The sequence below is a fragment of the Zalophus californianus genome, chromosome 7, assembly GCF_009762305.2.
Source record: "Zalophus californianus isolate mZalCal1 chromosome 7, mZalCal1.pri.v2, whole genome shotgun sequence".
In the NCBI taxonomy this organism is placed as follows: Eukaryota; Metazoa; Chordata; class Mammalia; order Carnivora; family Otariidae; genus Zalophus; species Zalophus californianus.
Window position 1 is genome coordinate 116,179,315 of NC_045601.1, and position 22,018 is coordinate 116,201,332.

The window sequence follows — 22,018 nt, forward strand, 5'->3', positions numbered from 1 at the left end:
TGCTTTTGCCCACTCTGGCATGCCCGGTGCTTATCATGGTGCCGGACACATAGTGAGTGCTCAGTAAACATATCTGAATGAATGCATGTTGGGGTGGGAAGCCCCTATCCCCTCTACCTTTGCCAGGGTCCAGAAGCCCTCATTTTGCAGGCTGAGATGGGGCTCCCGCAACAAATGTCCCCCAAGAGGGACCCCCAGGGTGGGACACCATCCGGAGTATGCCACATGGGGGCCCTTTCCTGACGGTGCTAAAGAAAGATGCTGGTTCAGGGTGAGGGGCTGCTGGTGCCTGAGGACAGAGGTGGGGGCAGTCAGGGATCAGAGAAGCCCTGGGAGAGTGGTGGCACCCCCTGCAGGCTGGGTGTTCAGCAGCCTGCTTACCCCGGGGACCCACTGCATGCAGGGCTGGGTCAGAGGGGAAGGCAGCAGAGAGATCAGCTCTACTCGCACTCGTGGCTGGCCGGCAGCCCACCTTGTGGTCTTGGCTAAATTGTTGCCACTTGGCCTCTTCACTGCTGGGTTTCTTCATCTGGACCAGGCCAGTGCTTTGCAAACTCTTTCTTTAGAAACAGATACATGTCACCAACAGAATCATGTAGAGAAACTCATTTATGAGAATCAGGTGAAAGCAGACTGCTGCTTTAGTTCATCTATTCATTCGTTGGTCATTCATATTTATTCGCAGAATCCGCAAAATTAGGGCTTTGGTGCCAGGCACTGTCCTAAGTCCCGGGGCTATGTAAGTGAGGAAGGCAGACAAAAACCCCCATCCCTGTGGGACTGACATTCCACTGGGGAGGCAGATGATCAAGAGGACACATGAATGAAATGTATAGTATCAACAGGTGGTGATGAATGCACAGCCAGTGCCAAGGTCCTGAGGCAGGCTCCTGCCTAGTGTGTTGGGAAGAATAGCAGGAGGCCCAAGTGCCTGGAGCAGAGCAAGTGAGGGAGAGAGGGTGGGTGGTGAGATCCGGAGGCTCAGGGGGGTGGCTTGCGTAGGGTCTAGTGAACTCTGGCTGAGATGGGAGGCTCTTGAAGAGTGGAGGGACATGATCTAACTTGGGTTTTATTTATTTATTTTTTTTTAAATTTTTTTAAAGATTTTATTTATTTATTTGAGAGAGAGAATGAGATAGAGAGAGAGAGAGAGCACGAGAGGGAAGAGGGTCAGAGGGAGAAGCAGACTCCCTGCTGAGCAGGGAGCCCGATGTGGGACTCGATCCCGGGACTCCAGGATCATGACCTGAGCAGAAGGCAGTCGCTTAACCAACTGAGCCACCCAGGCGCCCCTAACTTGGGTTTTAAACGGGTACCCGCTGGGGAATGGGCTATGTGATGGAATAGGTCAAAGTGTGGGAGGTGGGGGACCAGTCAGGGGCTGCTGGGACTGTGCAGCCCGGAGACGCTGGAGCTGTGGCCCGGGGTGATAGTGGCAGCGTGGTTGAGCCGTGGTTGGATTCTGGGTTTATTTTCAACATAGAGCCACCAGTATTTGCTGATAAATCAGGTTTGGGTGGTGAGAGAGGAATCAAGGACATGTCTGATTCTGTGGACTGAGCAGCAATTACATGGCTAGGAAGGACTTTGGGAGGATCTGGGGTTCCCAGTAGGTGGCCAAGGGGAGCAGGCAGTGCGTGGGAGCCTGGAGTTTGGGGGTGGGTCAGCAGGCTATAGGTGGCCTGGGAATGAGTGGAGAGAGGGGCTGGAGGACTGAGTCCTGGGGTTGCTGGCATTCAGAACCAGCCAAGGAGGCTGAGGAGGTGCTGTCTTAGAGGAAGGAGAGCCCGAGTGGAGCAAGGAGCTGGGCAGCCAAGTGGGAGGGACTGCATGGTCAGATGTGCTGTGGGGTCAAGTGCTGTGAGGACTGGTCGCAGGCTCAAGCAAGAGCCCCCAAACCACAGGGGATCACCTGGCCTTGCCTGCTTGGTGGCATGTCCCTCTTGCTCTGGTCTTGGCCCCCCCCCCGCCGCCCAGGGCTCAGGCTCCCTTTCTCCCCCGCGGGAGCCCCAGAGCTCCAGTGGGGCCTCCCCTCCCCCACCAGCCTGGCTCTGGCCCAGGCTGTGATATAAATTACACGGAGTGATGGTGATGTGACTTTTATCGGCTCATGTGTTCAATAATGTTAATACATCCCATTATATCATATTATATTAATACAGAGCCGTATATTACACGCGGCGCAGCACATTAACTCCGGAGAGCACTGGGGCAGCCGCTGTGGTTAATTTCCCCCCAGCCCGGCCACGCCCCCATGGCTGGTGCTCCGCTTGCATGAACTGGCGGCGGGGCGCGGGGCGCAGCCGTGGTTTCAGACGTTTCAGGTGCACCCCACTTGCTGAGCTTGTCCCAGGCTTGCGTGCACTTCCCGCGGCTTGTGGTTGTGGGCAGATGTCATTCCCGTGCTGTGGAGGCCCTTCCCTCTGACCTGACCTTATAAATCCAGCGGGCAGGGGTCGTTAACCCCTCCCGTCTTGAGCAGATAAGGAAACTGAGGCTCGGAGAGGCGAAGCGGTGTGCTCACGGGTTGTGCTGGGGAGAAACTTGGGGCACAGACTCTTGACCCCCCATCCTGCCTGCCCCCCCCCTCCGAACGTTGGGATGGTGTGGACAAAGGGCAGGAGCCCGCAATGAAGGTGGAGGGCGGGCCAGGTGTGGCATAGGGCTGCTTATGAGCTCTCAGGGGCTGGAGTCAGACAGCCCTGGGTTCAGGTCCTGCTTTGCCACTTGCTCTAGTTTTCTGCCCGTGCTTTCATAGGCCTCTGTTTTCTCTTCTGAAAAAAACGAAGGTAATGAATAGCATTCTCTTCATGGGGTTATTGTGTGAGGATTAACCGAGATGATCCCTCTGAAGTGCTCATTAAGGCACAGTTACCACCAACACCTGAGCAACCTCTTGCCTGCTGACCCTCCCCCCACATCCAGCCCCTGCTCAGCCCCTCAGGTTGGCTTCCTGGGGTGCCGAGCCACTCTGGGCCTCCCACCCCTTGGAGCCCCTCACCCCTTGGACACTTGCGTGTGGCCCAGTGCCGCCCAGCTGCCTGGCTTGTGGGCAGTGCTGTGGCACAGAGAAAGCCCAGCTTTGCCATCAGATGGGCCTGGGTGACCCCGGGTATGCTTCTCAGGCCCCTGAGCCTCATATAAATGGGGCTACGGCTTCCTGTCCCGGGGCTGTGGTGAGAATCAACAAAGGGAGAGTCTGTATCAGCTAACTGCCCCTGGTGTGCATGCAAGAGGTGTCATCATGACTCGTAGTGTCTTGGACTGCTGCTCTCTTTCTAAGATTTAACATCCATCCTCCCATATGAGCCTCAGAGTAAGGCTTACAGAGCCCAGGCTCTCACCGCTGTGCCCATTTGACAGATGAGAAGATGGAGGCTCACGGGGAGGTGACTGGCCCACGGTCACACAGTGAGGAAGTGGGCGGACGGTGTGGCAGCCTGTTGCCTTGCCTCTGGGAACTCGGGCTTTGAGCCCTTCTTGGAAAAAGGGATGCAGGCCCTGTGGCCCCAGGGGCTCCACCAGGCCCCTGGCCCTTCCTCTCTAGGCCTCTGGGCTCCTCTGTCCCCTGGCCTCCCCCGATATGTATCACTCTTGACAGGGTGATGGAGTCAGCATGTAAAACCTGCAAAAGTGAGTGTAATTTATTGATCTACATTTTGCTTATGAAATAGGACAAGTGCTGATTTGAGGATCTTGTTTGCTCTCGCCCTGGCGCCGCCCGCTCCCCCGCCCGCTCCCCCGCCTGTGCTCTTATCTGCAGTAATTCCCGCGAGCCTGCATCTGAACGGCTCTTTTGTCAGCCGGCCCAGGCCCTCCATTCTCGGCCCTCTGTTCTTCTCCAGGCTCCGTGCCTTATCGGGGCCCCATTTTTTCCTGGGCTCCGAAGAAAACATATAATGTTTAAAAGGGTGAGACAAGGGACTGAATAAAGCACTTTCTGGGGAAATATTTGTTCAAAGGCCTGTTGCCTGCATCTGTCTGGTTCTCTCCTGGAAAACATAATTCAGAACAGTCCTGGAAATTAATCCAGGTGTCCACGTGCTCTCCTGATAAGAGGCCCGGTGGGCCCTGGGGAGGGGGAGACAGAGGTGGGTGTGGGCCGGCTCCACAGTGATTGCCTTCTAGGGTGTCGCTGGGAAATCAGGGGGCCGAGGGGGCTGGGGACAGGGCTCAGCAGGCCCCAGGAGGTGAGGGACGCCCCTGCTGAGCCCTGGGGAGGGAGCAAGGAGACCTCTGAGCACTATCTGTGTGTGCCAGGCACCGTCAAGGAGAGGCCTGCTTACCCAGGCAAAGCGTCAGACCACGTGAGAACTGGACCTCAGCCAGTGACCGGCTCTGGGACCCGGGCAAGGCCCCGGGGCTGTGCGATTGGGTCTCCACAGCTGCCTCATGTGCTGGCGAGACTGCGGAGCTGGTCCTCAGGCTGCTTCTGGGGCAGGAATGCGGGGGGGGGCCCCTTTGCTTATGGGGCACCTGCCCTGTGCTGAGTGCTGAGCGCTGAGCGAGGCCTCCTGGGGGGAATAAAAGAAACGTCCCTGGATTTGTGGAGCTCATGGGTCGCAAGGAGGTGGATGTTAAGGGAGAAAGTAAATGCTGAGCGCGTTAGAAAGCGATCGTTGTTCTGGGGAAAATCAAAGCAAGGAAGGTGGAAGTGGGGTGCAGGGGCGCGAGGGAAGCAGGATGGGTGTTAACTAGGGCGGCTGGGGAGGGTCTTCCCAGGAAGGTGACGTTTGAACAGTCTGCTCTTGAAGGGAGGGATGTGAGGGAGCGAGCCTCGTCCGTGTCTTCGGGGAAGAGCATTAGGGCCGACAGGACGGCTGGCGCAGGTGCCCCGAGGCAGAGCGTGCCTGGTGTGTTCAGGGTTCAGCAAGGCCGGTGTGACTGGAGCCCCGTGAACCGAGCAAGGCCAAGACGGGAGTGGCTGGAGATGAGGTCTGAGGTCATGTGTTGGAAATGCTTCGTTGAAAGGCCAAGTGCTGCTGCTAATTTTGACAGACTGCCCCGAGCCGAGCTGTAAGAGGTATTTTATTAGCACCTGGCAGGGGCTCCCAAAGGGAGGCTGCTGTGTGAATTTTGCATGAAGAGGGGTGGTCTGTTGTATCCCCCGTCTCCTGCTCACCTTCAACACCCCGGTCCTTCTTGCTGCAAGATGATATGAGTTCTCGCCAAGCTGTTTCCCCCATTATGATGAGGGAAGAGGCCACTTGTGACTGTGGGGCCGTGTCACCCCGTGTGGGGTGGGGCATGGGTAATGGTCCTGGCGAGGGACCCTGACATGGCCGGCGGCGGGGCGGGGGGGTGGTGGTGGTGGTCCCCGGCGATGGTGGAGCTGCCCACACATCCTGGCTCTGCCTGGGGCCTCGGAAAGAGAAGCAGGGGCCAGGAGCCCACTTTCTGGCAGGCTTGGGTGGGGTTGGTGATCCTAATTAAAAGCTTGGATCCGAAAGGCTTGATGATGGAATTTCTAATTAAATCAATTTCATCTCGTCTGGGAGACAGAGGTTTGCATATGATAAGCATGAAATTAATAATTATGTTTAGAAATTAGCTGTTGCTCAAGGCAGAGCCGTTTACACAACCCTCTGGGGCCCCTGGCCCCCACCCCAGCCTGATCCTTTGTGCTGGAGACAGATGGGCCACTTCAGCCCAGCGTGTGACAGCCAAGAGTAGAGGGGGTACTGAGCACCGGAGAGGAAGTAGGGCTGGCTCCCTCTGCTACTGCCCTGAGGACCCCACCCCGCCAGAGGTGTGGGCAGCCCTCCTGGTCCCTGGAGGCTGTCAGCATTGCCCTCAGATTCTGTGTGTGCACCAGTGTGCATGTGTGCATGCACATGTATGTGCGGGCCTACTTGTACAAGGGGGAAGCTGGGGCTCTACATGACAGTAGCCTGGGCTCTGGAGCTTGTCCTTCTGGGTTCAAATCCTGCCTCGGCCACTTGCTAGCTGTGTGGTCTTGGACAAGTTTCTTAACCTCTCTGAGCCTCAGTTTTGGGAAAACGGGAAGAATAAGAAGGTCTACTTCATATGGTTGTTGTAAGATCAAAGGTGTGAAGGCATTTGTAACCATTTAGGAGAGTTCCTCGCACATAGTAAGCACTCAATAAATGCTAGTTTTCTTTTCTTTCTTTCTTAAGGTGTTTATTTATTTGAGAGAGAGAGAACGAGAGAGAGAGCATGAGCAGGGTGAGGGGCAGAGCCACAGGGAGAAGCAGACTCTCCGCCGAGCAGGGAGCCCGATGTGGGACTCGATCCCAGGACCCCAGGATCATGATCTGAGCTGAAGGCAGATGCTTAACCGACTGAGCCACCCAGGCGCCCCTGAATGCTAGTTTTCATGATGATGATGATGACTGTGTGCGTGCATGCACGTGTGTGTGTGTGTGTGTGTGTGTGTGTGTGTGTGTGTGTGTGAATGTAATTCAGTTCAGCCCAAACCAGCGTGTGCTGAATGTGGACCGGACATCTCCAGGCTTGTGAGGTGGAGATAAGGAAGACCTGTTCCTGGGCGTGCCGGGGCCAGAGTGCGATGCTTCTGCCACTCTGTCAGTCATCATTGGTGAGGCTGTGCTGAGAACAAACCACCCTCATGTCTCTGTGGCTTAAAATACATAAACTAGGTACTTACCGCCTCACACGTCTGTGTGGGTCAACTGAGTGCTCTGGCCCATCTCCTCAGGGACCCGGGCTGGTCTGGAACGTTGCTGGTCTTGGTAGCAGAGGGAAAGTGTACCCTGTAGGGTCTCACAACTGCAGGAAAATGCTCCGGCCCCGAAGGAATGGCATTTTCTGCTCCCGCCTCATTAGCCAGAACATGTCACAGCTACAGCCAACCACAGGGGTCAGGGAGTTGGATTCTACTGCGCGATGCCAGGAGGGCAGGGAGCTGGACATGTCTCCCGTGGCTCTAAGGACGACATCAATTGTGTGTGTGTTTGTTACTGGTTATCCCTCCCACTAGAATGTCTGTCCCATGAAGGCAGGGATTTGTCTCTGTGTGTTCACCCCAGAGCCACAGAGTGTGCAAGCGCTGTGGAAACTGTTATCGGGCGGGCAAATGAATGAATGAATGAACGAATCAACGGGGTTTCTGAGGAGTGCGGGTGGGCCGGGTGAGTGTGGGAGGCGAAGGCTGGTGGCCTCAAGAGCAGCTGGGCGGAGGGATCACAGGGACCTGGTGGGCAAATTTGGCTGTCTTTTAAGATAGCGTTTGGCTCCTGGGAAAATCTGATGCCCACTTCTCAGTTGCGGTGAGGAGATGTCACAGGCCACAGTGTGTGTGGGGGGGGCGGGGGTCTCCAGGCCTGGGGGGTGGCAGAGCCAGGGGGGCTGAGTGCCCTGGGCACTCAGGTGGAGACAGAGATGAGATGGTGGGTGCAGCCCCCAGCAGGGGCCGAGTGGCTGACTGGTGGTGCTGGGACACAGGCCAGCCCAGGGCCCGGCAGGGGTGCATGGCCAGGCCCCCGAGTGACTGGACGCATGGGGCTGGGAGTCGGTGGCAGGTCTGTGTCAGCAGAGTAGGGTAATGAGATCTGATTAATGAGGGCATCCTGAAGTGAGTAGTGCAGGCCAGCCTGACCCGAATTCCCAGACGATCTGTGGGGAAGTGGCCAGTGGGCCCCAAGTGACCTACTGAGTGTGGGGAAAGGCCCCCGGCTTGGGGGCCAAGAGGAAGCCCTGGGGCAGGCCTATCAGGGTCTATCCTAGGTCCTTCCAAAGACCGCCCAGATGCCAGCTCAGCCCCGTGCCCAGCGTGCTCCCCCCACCGCCCCCACTTCCCAGGCCTCAGAAGTCCGCTTCTCTGTTCTTTAGGGGGGCATCTCCATGGGGTGTGGGTGTATGAGGCCTTGTGGCTGTCCTAAGCATTAGGGTCACTCTTTTTTTCAGCTCTTAAACCCTGGGGTCCTTGTCCGAGGTGGGCCCAGTCAGGGCCGAGGGTGGGGGGCCATCCACACCCCCCCATGTGCTGGGTCCACACCCCCCCTCCTCTTAGGTCTCCCTGCACCCCTCAGGCATATCCCTGGTCTCTCACTGTGAAGGCGCTGCCCAGCTGCTTTGAACCTCCCTTGACCCTGGTCCCCCCTCTGTGCACCTCTTCAGCCTGTCCAAGCCCTCGTCCTGCACTGCCAGGCTTTTCTCTCCTTGCAGCTCCCTCGCGAGGCCCCCAGTGAATCTCTTGTTGTCCCAGACCCGGCATGTCAGCCTGGAGGCGTGTCTGAACCACCTTTTCCAGCCCCCACCAGGCTAGTTCTCAGCCCCGGGCTGAGAGGAGGTGCTTGGTGCCCCCACACGAGTGGGTGAAGTGCCTACTGTGGGCCCAGCTCTGAGGGAGACAGTCTTCCTCCTCCCCTGCCCTCCCGAGGCCCCGTAGAGGGAGGAAGGGGGTGGCTGGCAACACCTCCCGCTCCTCTGGGCACCGTGTCTGCAGCAGAAGCCCCTTGGGAGACGGCGCATGGCTCAGGCCGGTGAGGGGGCTGGGGACGGGGGACCGTGTCCCTCGGCCCTGTCTGTGCAGACCAGGCCTTCGCAAGCTGGCCTTCTCTCCTCTCACCGGCTCTCTGAACTCCTGTTCCTGCTCGTGCAGCTTTCGTGTACCTAAAAGCCTGGCTGCCTTTCATCTGGGAGGAAAATAATGGACGCCGAGAGCCCGGCAGTCGAGGCCTCGAGCAGCCAGGATCAGAAGGGCAAGGAGCAGGAAGCCAACCGAGGGTTTGCCTGGTTTACTGCAGGGCCTCCCTGCTTCCCTGGTGAGAGAGGGGCCACGGTTAGCCAGCTGGGCGTCCCGAGGTCTGCGTGGGCCCTGGCCAGGGCTGGCTGCCAGAGGTGGCAGCAGGGTCCAGCTTCAATCTGTGGCTGCCCGGCCTGGCTTGTGGGTACAGCAGAAGGGGCAGAGTCAGCTGGGAGGGTGGGCAGGGCCTGAGGCCAGGATTCGGAGTTGGTGAACAGGAAGGCAGAGCAGCTCAGTCTCTGCCTTGTTTCTGGTATCTCCTGGCTGTGATACTCAGAGGGTACTTTCATCTCTCTGAGCCTCCATTTTCTCATCTGCAAAATGGGCACAATGGTCCTAGCCTCGCCTCCCTCTCTCCTGCTAATAGCTAGCATTTGCTGAGGGCCCGCCTCTTCGGAGCACTTTGCATGTATGTGCAAATGCAGTCTTCTGTGTTGTCACTCTGGCTTCTTTATAGGGGAGGAAATTGAAGCCCAGAGAGGCTGCTTGCTTGCCTAAGGTAACAAAGCTGGATGACAAGGCTGGGTCGCCACACAGCCCCAGGCAGGCTGGCTGCAGGTTGTGCTGGAAGCTTCTGTGCTGTGCAAAGCATTAGGGAAGAGACAGGCAGGGGAGGTGCTTTTAAACACTAAAGCACACAGGAAGAGGGTTGGTGTTACTGTGGGGTGGCCCTGGCGTGGCCATGGTGATGGTCATGGACACCCAGCTGCTTGGCTCGGGGTGCTGCAGGCCTCGTGGAGGTCAAGGTAGAGGTTTGATCCCTGCCTGTTCTAAACAGCCTTGAATGAAGTATCGGCTTTCAGGGAACTATGCCCTCGGTGGCTCTGGGGCGCGGGGCAGGTTTCCTACCTGTCAGTTCCCTTCTCCTCTGCTGGGTGGTGTGGGACTTGGAGCAGCCACTCTCAGGGAGTCCCTTGATTCTGCTAGTCTGGGAGCCGGTGAGCCAGAGCCTGAGCCGTGGGCATCCTGGGGCCAGCCAGTGTTGCTGTACCTAGTGGGGATGTGGGGCTGCTGGCTGGGCCTGGGACAGCCTGAGAACAGATTCAGGCTCGAAACACACACGTGTGTGCCTGGACACACAGGCATGTAACATACTTACACATGCACATGCATGTGCACACCCACACGCGCACATGTATGTGCAGGGGCCTTTGCCTTGGCTGTTCCCTCTGCTTGGGATGTCCTCCCTCAAATACCCACATGGCTCCCTTCTTCACCGTCTTGAAGTCTTGACTCAAATGTTGCCTGGTCAGAGAGACGTCGCCTGGTCAGAGAGACTTCCCCTGGCCCCTCTAACAGTCCCCTGCTCTGTTCTTCCTTTTCCTCCTGGGTCCTTATTTCCATCTAACAGCTTAGGATCACCTTTCCATGGCCTGCCTCTGTGTCGATTGGGAGCCCCACGAGGACAGAGGGTCCACCTGTCTGTCGCCAGCACTCAGAACTATGCCTGGCAGGCTGTCAGTACTCAGTGACTATCGGTAGGAGGAGTAAATGAATGAATGTGCCGGGTGCTCACGCGCTTAGGGCACATGCTCCAGCACATGCGCGCGCACACACACACACAGATGCACTTGGCATTCATCTTCATTGCTGCTCAAGCCCGGAAGCAGCTTTTGTCTTTCCCCACGTGGCATGGACCTCCTTGTCACTCCAGAAGCCTGAGAGAGAGAGAGAGAGAGAGAGAGGGAGAGTGGGAGAGTGCGATCGCGCGCGCGTGTGCGCGCACGGGTTTGGGTCTGGCTCACTGCCTCCCAGGCACGGGGTTGGGGGGTGAATGCGCATGGAGCGGGGAGAGATTTCTTCACTTCCTCCCTCTTTCCCGTCTCAGTCACTCATCCCTTGGGTGGGAAGTTCTGCTGGGTGCCAGGTCCAGCCACAGTGGGTCACTCTGGGGTGCCCCACCTGGCCCTTCCGGGGATGCAGTGGGTGTTGGGAGTAGTCTACTTTTCTTTGTGTGTCCACAAAGTGGCCTTGCCCAGCATGATGGGGGCACCTTAGGATGCCTGCTGAGTTGACAAGTGGGCCAGGCATCCTCACACCAGGAGGACATGCCCAGTACCCCTGCAGCAGCCCCACTCGGTGCTGTGGGAGGTCTGAGCAGGCTCTCTGGAGCTCAGGGAGGGCTGCCTGGAGGAGGTGACATGGGCTCTGTGGGCAGAGGAAGCCAGGCAGATGGGACCGAGAGTAGGCCACCTGAGGTCGGTCAGGTGCCCCTGGAATCTGGGTTCTGGTTGACGCTGTGCTGGCATTGGCATGGGTGTGGCTGGAGGAGGAGGACCTTGGAGGGCCTGCCTGGCCAGCATTCCAGAAGGAGGCGCCCCACCCGTGGGAGCATAGCTGTAACTGGGCTGGGAGAGAGCTGGCAGAGGGGCTGGGAGGTGTGGGGATAGAGGGCTAAGGGAGGTGTAGCAGGAGGGATTATAGCTCACCTCAGAGCTAACTTTTCAAGTGCTTACTGCCTGCTAGCCGTTCATGAAAATTCCCTCATGTGACCCTTGCAACCCTATGAGACAGGGATTGTAATTATTCCCATTTTGCAGCTGAGAAAACTGAGGTCTGGAGAGGTGAAGTAACTTGCTGGAGGCTTCCCACCTAGTGGGTGGCTGAGCTGGGATTTGAACCTGAGCAGTTGAGCTCCCCAATCTCAGCTCGAAACCACCCTGCTAGGAAGTTTGGAGGGCCTGGAGCTGAGGAGGAGCCTTCGAGGGCGGGGGGAGGTGGGGCTGGCAGGGGATGCTGGCTTATCCCCCTGACCCTACTCAGGAGGCTCTCTCCTCCTCTCAACCACCTCGGGGCTGGGTCCCTTTTCCAGGGTCTGGGGAGTTGTTGGGGCAGAACAAAGGTCCGTCCTGTGCGCCTGAAATCTGAGGCCAGGGCACCCCTGCAAACTGACCCACTTACCCTGCAGGAACCCCATGCTTGGCCCTCCTACCTTTGTGGGAATGGGGGTGTGCAGTGGGGCGGAGGCCTGGGTCCTGATATCTGGACATCCGTCTGTCCATCTGCCATCCCGGCCCATGCTGAGTGCCTGAACTACAGGAGAGGTGGGAGGAGGCTTGGAGGGAGGAATGAGGGGTGATGAGGGAGCAGTCTTCTGTGTGAGGGGCCCTGAGACCTCCCTGGGCTTCCTGCCCCTCTGCTGGGTACAGTCCCTTTTGACTCCAGTGCCGTGTTGGGAGAAAACATCAGAAGTAGGAGACAAGCTTCTCCTAATCAGGAAGAGAGTGTGTTCCTGGGCGTGCGATGAGCCTTCTTTGCTGAGGGCCAGGCACCGAGGGAAGCTGACAAACAAATCTGTCTTCTCTCGGGACCTGCTGGGAAGGCAGGTCCTGGCCCCGCCCTCTCCAACACCTACTCTGGCTCCAGCTCCAAATTTGGGGCTCTTCTGTTCAGCGGCATGCCCCAGGGGTGCTGTCGATTTTGTGTTGTTTTATTGTTAAAAATGTGTTAAATCCAGATATTTCGGCCATGTGCAAAACCAATGGGGTGGTGAGCCCCCAAGTACATGGGACTCAGATTTGTCTGCTCTTGGCCATCGTTCTTTCTTCTTCCATGTGCTCCCATTGTGATGCTTTTGAAGCGAACCCCAGACCTCATCATATCACCGCCCCCCTCAGTGTTTCAGTACAGACCTCTAAGGCAATAGGTCTCCACTGGGGATGGTTCTGCACCGCGGAGGGCCCTAGGCAATATCTGGAGACATTTTTGATTGTCGCGACTGGGAGAGGGGTGTGCTACTGGCATCTATGAGTAGGGGATGGGGATGCTGCCAGATATCCTTCAGGGCACAGAACAGCCCCCCAACAAAGAATCAGACCCCCAAAGTCTTAGTAGTGCTGAGGCTGAGAGACGTTGCTCTGAATGACAGACACTTAAACACCAACCAACCCCTAAAACCATGATACCCCTTGGCAGACGACGCTCCTAAAATTAACCACCAACTGTCCAAACAGAGACCACGTTCTAGAGGGTGCTGTGTTCATGCTCAGCGCTCTCCACGGCAGAGGGGACTGGCTAGTTTTCGGAGGCCACAGACACAAGTAGGAGAGGGGACGGATGCAGGTGCTCGGGAAGATTATAGTGTGGTTTTCCAAGCAGGTGGTATGTTTGCATCATCCTGCATGCAAAACATACAAAGGGTACCAGGGGAAGGCTCTCCCCTCAACCCTGTCCCCCAGCCACCCAGTTCCCTCTCCGGAGGCTGTTTTGTTTCAGAGTGGGGAGGGTCCATCCTGCCTCCGCCCATGATAGGCAGGGTGCTGCTCACGCTTGGAGCCGGCCTTGCTGCTTTGCTTCTGCTGTGGGTCTTGGAGAGCGGTCCAAGCCTCGCATGGAGAGCTCCCAGGATCTTTTTCACGGCTGAGTAGTATTCCTTGTAGGGCTGTGGTTTTTTTATTTGTTTGTTTGTTTGTTTTACCAGATTATTTCCAAAGGTTTGCTCTTACAAACAGTACCATGGGGGTTATATGCCATCTTAGAAAGACCACAAGAGCTACAATGAGAGGGCTTGGGGTTACCCTTAGTTGCTCAGTGAATCTGGACAAGCCATCATCTGTTTTCCCCACCCCATCTTTCCCTTTCTCCTGAGTGAGTTCAGTGAGGGGAGACAATGAGGGGCCTTCTGGACCCACCTGGGGGGCATCACGGGGGGCTGAGCTGGGCTGTGTCCTTGTCCTCATGGGCGTCCTTTGTGGAAGGCGGACCCCTGCTGTCCCTGGGGATGGGGACACCCTAGGCATAGGCCAGGTAGGCAACCACTTGTCCAGGGGGCACGCAAATCCTTTTGCCCCCTGGAACATTTCCCACCCTCAGTGGCCACAGACTGGCCAGGAGATTTTTGTCCTTGGGTTGGATGTCAGCCATAGGAAGAAGGACAGCTTAAGGGCTCTGCATCTCGCCTTTGCATGGAGAGGGCCCACGTGAGGCCTGTGGGGGCACAAAGGTGCTCTGTGGCTGGGAGCACCAGGGCTGGGGGCAGGGGCCTGGAGTCTGCTGTGGAGGCCTGTCTGGACCCTGTGTCCCAGGCTGTGGAGAGAGGGACTTCCTGGGGGCCCCACCCACTCTGTCTTCCTGTGATTCCATCCTCAGGGTGGCCAGGGCTGTGGGATAATCGTGGGGACCCAGGTTCTGTCTCCTCTGAGCTGGGCAGGACGAAGGAGCTGTGAGTTCAGGGTCTGCTGGGTGCTGACGTGAGGGGCTGCCTGGGGGAGGGTGATGGGCCAAATGACCTCTCAGGGCCCCTCTTGACACCCTCATCCCAACCCCATCCATAGGCTGAACTGTGTCATCCACCTAGGGGTCTTCCCCTGCTGGGATCTTCTAGCCCTTTTGTAAATGGAGGCACCCAGAGGCTCTGGTGCGTGTTTATGTGTGTAATCCTATATGATCCCCTGGTGTGTGTGTGTGTGTGTGTGTGTGTGTGTGTGTGTGTGTGTGTGTGCACGCGCGCGGTTGGGGGACCACCAGCCACAGGACCCAGGTGATGCTGGTGGGGACACTTCTCTGGAAGAGGAGGGCTTGATGCTGATGCGCCAGTCACTTCTCACCCTGATGTCAGTCTCACTCCCACTGGGGATGGGGGAGGACATGGGGAGGCCCCGGGGTGGAGGGAGCTGAGAGGAGGTGGGAGGGGAGCCAGGGGAGGGCCACTCAACCAGGTGCTCACACTTCTGGGCCTCAGTTTCCTCCCGTGTCAAGTGGGCTAGGACCCACCCCGCCCACATCACAGGGTGTCCCTCAGGACAAGAAGGGCTGGGGCAGTCCCGAGCCTGTGCGGATGGGCAGGAGACTGGTGTGGAGTGGTGTGGTGCTGGCTGGGCACGGTGGGGGTGCCAGCCGCCCCCATCAGCGGCCCCTCTCGCCCCCAGATCCCCCAGATCAGCTACGCCTCCACAGCCCCCGACCTGAGTGACAACAGCCGCTACGACTTCTTCTCCCGCGTGGTGCCCTCAGACACGTACCAGGCCCAGGCCATGGTAGACATCGTCCGCGCCCTCAAGTGGAACTACGTGTCCACACTGGCCTCAGAGGGCAGCTACGGCGAGAGCGGCGTGGAGGCCTTCATCCAGAAGTCCCGGGAGGATGGTGAGTCATGCTCGGGAACGGGGATGTTGGGACAGTGGCCCAGCGCTGCCTGAGAGGCTCTCTGGGTCCTGCTGTGGGCTCTGCCTGCCCTGGGCCATTCCCCTCGTGGACCTCCATCTGTCTCCTGGGCCCTGGGGAGCCGTCCGTGGCCTTGCTGGCCGGCTAGGTAGCCCCCAGGGCTAGGGGGTGGATGGGAATGACTTTTGCCGACCAGGCCAGGCAGATGGAGGGACTGTCGATATTTCTGGCATGGGAGCCAGTGGAACAGTGCTGTTCTCAGGCAGAGGGAGAAGGGGATGGGGTGGAGGTGGCTTTGTTTAGGGAGGGTCTCAGGGACCCAGGAGATGGGGCTCAGTCGGCAGGTCCTTGGAGCCAGGGTTGTGTGAGGCATTGGCTATGTGGTGGGAGGGAGAGACCGGGGCGGGCAGCATTATGCTGGTTCCTTGTGGCTTCAGGGAAGTAGGTGCCCGTGGTTGGGATGTGAGGAGCTGGGAAAGGGATGTGCTCTCCTGGAGGTCTCCCCCAACCGCCACCAACCCCTTACCACAAGCCACCTTTCCCCCCATGAAGCTCCCTGCCTTCCCTTAACTGTCCTCAGAAGCTCCAGGGATAAAGTTTTAGATATCCACAAGCAATAAGAGGCTGGCACAGCAAGGGTTAACACTCCTGGCAGCCTGAAGCCTGGCCCCCTCAGAGGGTCAGTTCTGATGGCTGTGCTGAGGAGGGCAGCCTGCACACGGGCCGTGGTGGTGGGCGGCCAGCCCAGCAGTCAGGCCCCTGGGTCGGAGGCTCCACCTGGGTCTGGGTGAGCCTTGCCAAGCAGGCCAGTTCATTGAGGGTGGGGTGTTTGGGGGAAGCAGACAGGCTTCTCCCCTCCTGACAGACCCAGCTCCTGGCAGAGGGGCCCCGGGCCTCTCCCAAGGCTCTATCTCTAAATAGCTCACTGGGTATATTTATACCCGCATAACCCCGGGACTCTAATTGCTTTTCCTACGGAACCACAGAGTATCCAGAGGCTGACGTTGGTAACACCCTGTGGGCATAATCCTGCTATAAGTCTCAGATAAGCCCCTTTAATTGTACAGCTAGAGCAGCTCGGGTGCCTGCAGCCTGGTAGACAGGACAGAAGTGGGGTGGCCCTGACCGATGGCCGGGCTCCCGGCCACTTGCCACGCCGGCGACTGGCCAGGCAGAGGGGAGCATGGGCTGGACGGGCTCCCACTCCCACCTCCAGGCAGGTGGGCGGCAGCTCCCTGGGGCCCCCTGGTAGTGCCACAGCCCCCTCCCTCTGGCTGCCCATATGTCCTTTACTGCTTTGCTCCGACACGGGCACCTCTCTCTGGGCTGGCCCCACCCACCGCACTCTGCCGGTTCCTATCCTCAATGGCTGGCATCCTTTCCCAAGCAAGCCCACCGCCCTCTGTTTCAGGTGCAGTCTCTGCAGGATTTGGGGACAAAAGTGCTAGAAGGAGGGACAGAAAGCCTAGAATTTTAATGTTCAGTGGTATTCAGTCTCGGGCACGAGGGACCTAGAAGCCACTCCCAGTACTTACATGGCTTTCCCTATGTACCTCAGAGCTGCTGAGCACACGTTTGACACCTGTTGTCCTGGGTAATCCTCCCTACGCAGTGAGGTAGACACCCCCATTCTATAGGGGAGGAAGCTGAGGCATAGAGAGGCCAAACAATAACCAGCCCCAGGTCATACAGGTAAACAGGTAGAGAAGGGATTTGAAGCCAGGAAGTCTGGCTCCAGGGCTAGAGGTCATAACTGCTTTTGTAGTCATCACTCCATCTTCTGCCCCCGTTTCCCACAGATGGGGGCATGACAGACAGACTGATACACACACACGCACACACACACACACACACACACACACACAGCCTGGAGGGACACCTGCTGACATCTTAAGAGTGGGAGAGGCATGGGATTGGGGTGAGGCCTAGGTATTGCATTTTTTTAAAAAAAGATTTTATTTATTTATTTGTCAGAGAGAGAGAGAGAGAGCATAAGCAGGGGGAACAGCAGGCAGAGGGAGAGGGAGAAGCAGACTCCCCACTGAGCAAGGAGCCCGACACGGGGCTTGATCCCAGGACCCTCTCGATCATGATCTGAGCCAAAGGCAGACGCTTCACCGACTGAGCCACCCAGGCGTCCCTAGGTATTGCATTTTGGCTGAAACTTAGACTATTGTTTGAATTTTCCACAAGCATCTAATCAGGCATTTGGTGGTCAGAAAATATATAGTCTACGCAAGATTTTACAAAGGAATTCTAGAAAAAGAAGAGAACTAGCTGCGCTGCTAGGGCCCGTGGCTCGGGGCGCTCCTGGTCTGGCACAGGTGTCCCTCACAGTGCCCCCTGCACCCCATCCCATCACCGAGGGCCTGACCTCCCATGTCCTTAGACCCTCCTCCTGTCTCCCCTTGCAGCCCCAGGGCCCTGGCTGGGCCCGCTCTCGTGTACGGGCCTTTAGGCCTCCCTGCCCCTCCCGCTAAATGAAATTTGATTTGGAGGAACGTCTTTAGGTGGGTGAAAAGAAAAGGAGAGAGAAAGCCGTGCTCCAGCTGGCCAAATTGAAATCAGAATTGAGCGGCCTGTAGAAAGAGGCCGCTGTACCTTGTAGCCTAATCCCTGTGAAAGATTAAAGATGTCTTTGGCCGTATATAGTATTGATTCGTCCTCTGAAGTATAAATCATCTGTGAGTTGCTCAGAGGAGTGCCAGGCAGCAGGGTAGAGGGGAGGGCGTGCTTGCCAGGTGGAGGATGGCACATCAGAGCTGAGGGGAGAGCTTGGCCAGTGAGTCCTGGGTGCCTGCTGTGTGGGCTTGGGGTCCTGCAGGGGAGCACCATTGCGTCCATTTTATAGATGAAGAAACTGAGGCCCAAAGGAGTAGGTCATTTCCCCAAGACCATATAAGCAGGATGTGGGGGACCAGGGACTGGAATCCAGCTCTGTCTTCTGGGTGGGGAGCTCTTGTGTAGCACTCAGCATGGGTTGGGCCATTGGCACAGGGCTTAAAGAAAGCCCTGGCCAGCGTTTCCCAGCCCCCATCAGTGCCGCCCTCTCCCACCCCAATCATTCAGTCGTGTGGCTCATGCCCCAGGCCATGCTGTGGCCCTTGACTGAGCCCTGCCCTGTACCAGGCACCCTCCCTGCACTATCGTGAATCCGGGTAACAACGTTGTGGGTCCAGTGTTTCTGTTCCCATTTTACAGAGGGGGGAACTGAGGCTCCAAGGGGGGAGGTGGCTTGCCCAGGCTCACACAGCGAGGTATTGGAGCAGGACTTGGAGCCAGGCTGTCTGTCTCCCCGCCGCCCGAATCACCGAGGTGGCAGCGTGTGGTTAACGGGCAGCTTCTGGAAGACAGATCTGGGCTCTGGCTTGGCTGCCTCTTGGCTGTGAGAGCCCAGGACAGTCACTCAGCGGCTCAGTTTTGGTTTTCTCACCTGGTCGCTGCCAGAATGGAACATGCTTCTGGCCCACGGGTGTGGGAGCTCAGAAACACACATCAGAGGGCTCTTATCCAGGGTCCCGCTGCCTGGGCTGCAGCCCTCCCTGTCGCCTGGCCACTCCTAGGGAGGCCCAGGGAGAGCTGGAGGGCCCGCAGGGACAAGGCTGGGCACTAACGGTAGCTACAGGTCATGTTCAGGGACGAGGCTAGGATAGGACAGCTGGGCTGGTGGCGCCCGCGCAGCGAGGTGAGCTCCAAAAGCAGCTAGGGCGGGACACGCATCGGGGTGAGGGGTGCATGTATGTGATTTTCTGGACATGTGCCTGGGGGACCTGCCTCGGTAGGGGTGTCCGTGGACAGGCCTTTGTGCATGTGCCTGCTCATGTGAGGCGTCTGGTGCATTTCCCCATCTTTGAACGCCAGGACTCCCTCCTCCTGGCCAGGCTGCTGAGTAAAACCTGGGATTAGGCATGCAGAGCAGGCCCCGCCTGGGCTCTGGAGATAATGGGAGTGAGTCACCCCAGGAGGGAGAGACAGCCTGAGGGGGTGGTACCAACGTGGCCCTGTGCTCAGTGCCTCCCTCCACCATCCTGGGCCCCCTCAGGGTTGGGGTCTGGGGTATAAACTTTTATACCCCCACAGCATCTCTCTGCCCATGGGGCCCCATGTGAGCCTCAGTTTACTTCCCGTAGTGCTCCATTTCACGGAGGAGGAAAACGAAGGCTCAGGGAGGTGAAGGGGTCTGCTCAAGGTCAAACAGAAGTGTGAGTAGCAGCCCAGGCCTCCTGCGTGGGTGGTGGGAGAATGCATGATATTAGGTAATATTGATGGAGTCCTTCAATGGACCAGCTCTTGTTTTATGTACTTCATGCATGTTAACTCATTTAGCTCTCAAGACAACCCCATTATATGGATGGCAAAACTGAGGATCAGAGAGGTTAAGCAACTCCCCTGAGGTCACACAGCTGGAAAATAGCAGGAGTGGAATTTGAATCCAGCGGGTGGTTCCCCCACCTCTGGTGCATGCGGCAGGAAAGACACAGGCCAGCTCCTGGCAGGGGCTTCTCCATGGGGTCACCTGGGGGCTTTGGTTCTGGTCCTCTCTGGTGAGTGATTCCAGCACCCTAGGCACATCCAGGCCTGTGCTCCTAGGGTGGGAACAAGATGGCCGCTCTGGGTGGTGACAGGGCAGGAGGGGGTGGGGGTGGATGGGTCAGCCTGCTCCTTGGAGGACGTCCTGCCCCTTGCTTAGTGAGAAGTTCCAAAGTCTCATCTCCCCGCTGTGTCCCTGTGTCCCCTATTGGTATTCCGGAGACACTGGTGAGTCAAGCTGTTGCTGGTCTGACCTCCAGCTCCAGCTCCCAGGGCTGAGCGTCAGACTTGCATTTAGATGGCCCGGGTCAGCGCAGCAGCACGGATGGAGACTGGCAGGGCCGGCAGCCGAGGCTCAAGGCTGGGGCGCCTCCTCATCCCACTGCGTATGTGACATCTCTGGACTCATCTCTTGCTGTAAAAGGAACACTCTCCTCCTGGAGGCTCTAAGGGGATGGGGGAAGAGCTTGGCCAGCTGGAAAGATTGTGGCACCGGGTTGGGGGTACTGACTGTGCTTATGTATCTGGGAAACCAGAGAGGAGAGGTTTGTCCCAGGGTGTCCCCAGGATCCAAGGCCTCCTAAGGGTGGACAGAATGCCTGCTTCCCTTCCCGCTGCCCCTGGCCTTTTCTCCTTCTTTTCTCGTCCATCTCTCTGCTGCAGCCACACCTGCCTCCTCACTGCTCCTCTAACACTCTGGACATCAGCCCACCTCAGGGCCTTTGCACTGGCTGGCCCCTCTGCCTGGAATTGTCTTTCCCTGAATATCCACGTGGCCCACATCCTCTGTGCATTCAGGTGTCTTCCCAGCTGTCCCCTCTTCAGAGAGGCCTTGCTGACCACAGTATCTAAGACAGCCCCTCCTGGCCGGTTACTCTCCTTTCCCTGTTCCTGGCTCTGTTTTTCTTATAGCACTTGACAAGTGAGTTTATATTTGTTTATGGTCCACAAGGGCAGAGGTATTTTGCCCATTTTGCTCTCAGCTGCATCCCTACGTCAGTCCCTGGCACATAGTGCTGCCTAGTAAATGTCTGGGGAATGGGTGACCATAAAGCCCAGCCCCCAGCTACTTACTTCCTTAGCTCTTCTCCCAGGGGCCTGAGGTTGTTCTCCCAGCCTGCAGAAGGGCAGACTGAGGCCGACAGAGCAGAGGCACCTGGGGTTGGGTCGGGTGGCCCCGGGATCCCAGCTTCCAACTCCCCACTGAGCTCCCTGGCTGGCCCCGGCCCTCTCCTGACTCCCCGAGGACAGAATCCTTTCCTGGAGGCAAGAAGCAGGGATATGAGAGCCCAGGGCCGCTCTGTAGCTGCGTCAGGCTGAGACGCGGGGCTCCACTTCCTCTCATTTCTTGCGACAGTGCCTGTCTTGGGATTCTTCGTCCTGAGGGGAAGAGGCTCAGCCTTCCAGACCTGCTTGAGCTTCCCAGCTGGCTTGGGCTTCGCACCCCCCCGGGTAGGCAGCCCCGGTGTGAGAAGAGAGAGAGTTAGGGGCCCTGCTGGCTCTCGGTGGGCACGGGAGGAGCGGTACACCACCAGACCTCGCGCCCTGCCCTGCGTGCGGTAGGGCTCAGTGGAGTTTGCCTGAATAAGGGAATGAAGGGATGTGATGATGCATCTGTTAAAGGAAGAGCTATACTGCAGGGCTGCACGGGACCTGGCGCAGCGAGACGGGCTTAGACAAGTGAAGAGGAGGGGAAGGGCATGCCAGCTGGGGGAACAGCATGAGCAAGAGGCTGGCGGTAGGAGTGAGTCAGGCAGATGGGACCCCGCTGAGGGGCTTGTCCTTGTGGCCATGGGACAGGGACCAATGTGAGAGAGAGCTGAGCAGGGTGTTTTCAAGCCAATGCTGTATTTAAAATTTTTTTGGCAGTTGGAGTCATGTCTGCTTACCCCAGGGAGTGGATTAGCACATACCGTTTCCACCTGCTGTGTCCCACTTGCTCAGGGCCCTGGAGGGTCCTCTCTGCCCTTAAGGCTCAGACCAAGGCCCTGCCTCCCTGCAGGCTTCCCTCATCTGCTCTCCCCCCATGCAGAGAGGCTCACCTGGAGGGAGGATGATGGTCCCCAGGGCTCACCACTTGGGAAGCCTCAAGTACACCCACCCCAGTGCCTACTGAACTTTCCCTGAGCCTCTTCCATATGGCTCTGTGCCCCCTGATGCTGGGGAAGGACAGGGCTCACTTGGCTCTGTGCTTCTCACCCTCCCTTGCACACAGCGGGGCCTTAATAGAAGTTGATAGAATGAACACGTGGGCCAACAGATGACCAGCCCTGTGTCCTTGGGTGCGTCACTGCCCTTCTGGGGCCTCCTTCTCTCTTCTGTAACAGGAGAGTCAGCTCATCTCCAGCGTCTAGCTCTGCCCCCCGTAGGCTGTGTCCTCACAGTCCAGGGTGCCAGGCTCCAGGCATTTTTCTCCATCAGCAAGGGCTCTCAGAGTAGTGCAGGAAAAGAAGACATCCCTCAAGACCTAAAGGAATGGGTGTCAAATGGGGATGCTTCAGAGTTTGGTCTTTTGGTTCAGGGATGATTGGGACCAATTGCACAGGGACAGAGCCTGGAGCATGCAATCTTCTCACCCCCAGTCAGATGAAATGTGGTTGACATCAGCCAAGGGACTGGGGGGCCGGAAGCAGGGAGGAGTCCTGCCACTGGCTTTAG

At 57.8% G+C, this 22,018-nt stretch overlaps 1 protein-coding gene across 6 annotated transcripts in view; it reads left to right on the forward strand.

Annotated features, from left to right (window-relative positions):
• The window catches only part of GRM4 (glutamate metabotropic receptor 4), a 118,339-nt gene that overhangs the window by 39,576 nt on the left and 56,745 nt on the right, over positions 1-22,018 (forward strand). For all 6 annotated transcript variants that reach the window (XM_027604169.2, XM_027604173.2, XM_027604174.2 and 3 more), the window contains exon 3: positions 14,596-14,812. In XM_027604169.2, coding sequence (XP_027459970.1) covers positions 14,596-14,812 — 217 coding nt within the window. The remainder of the gene's footprint in view (positions 1-14,595; positions 14,813-22,018) is intronic.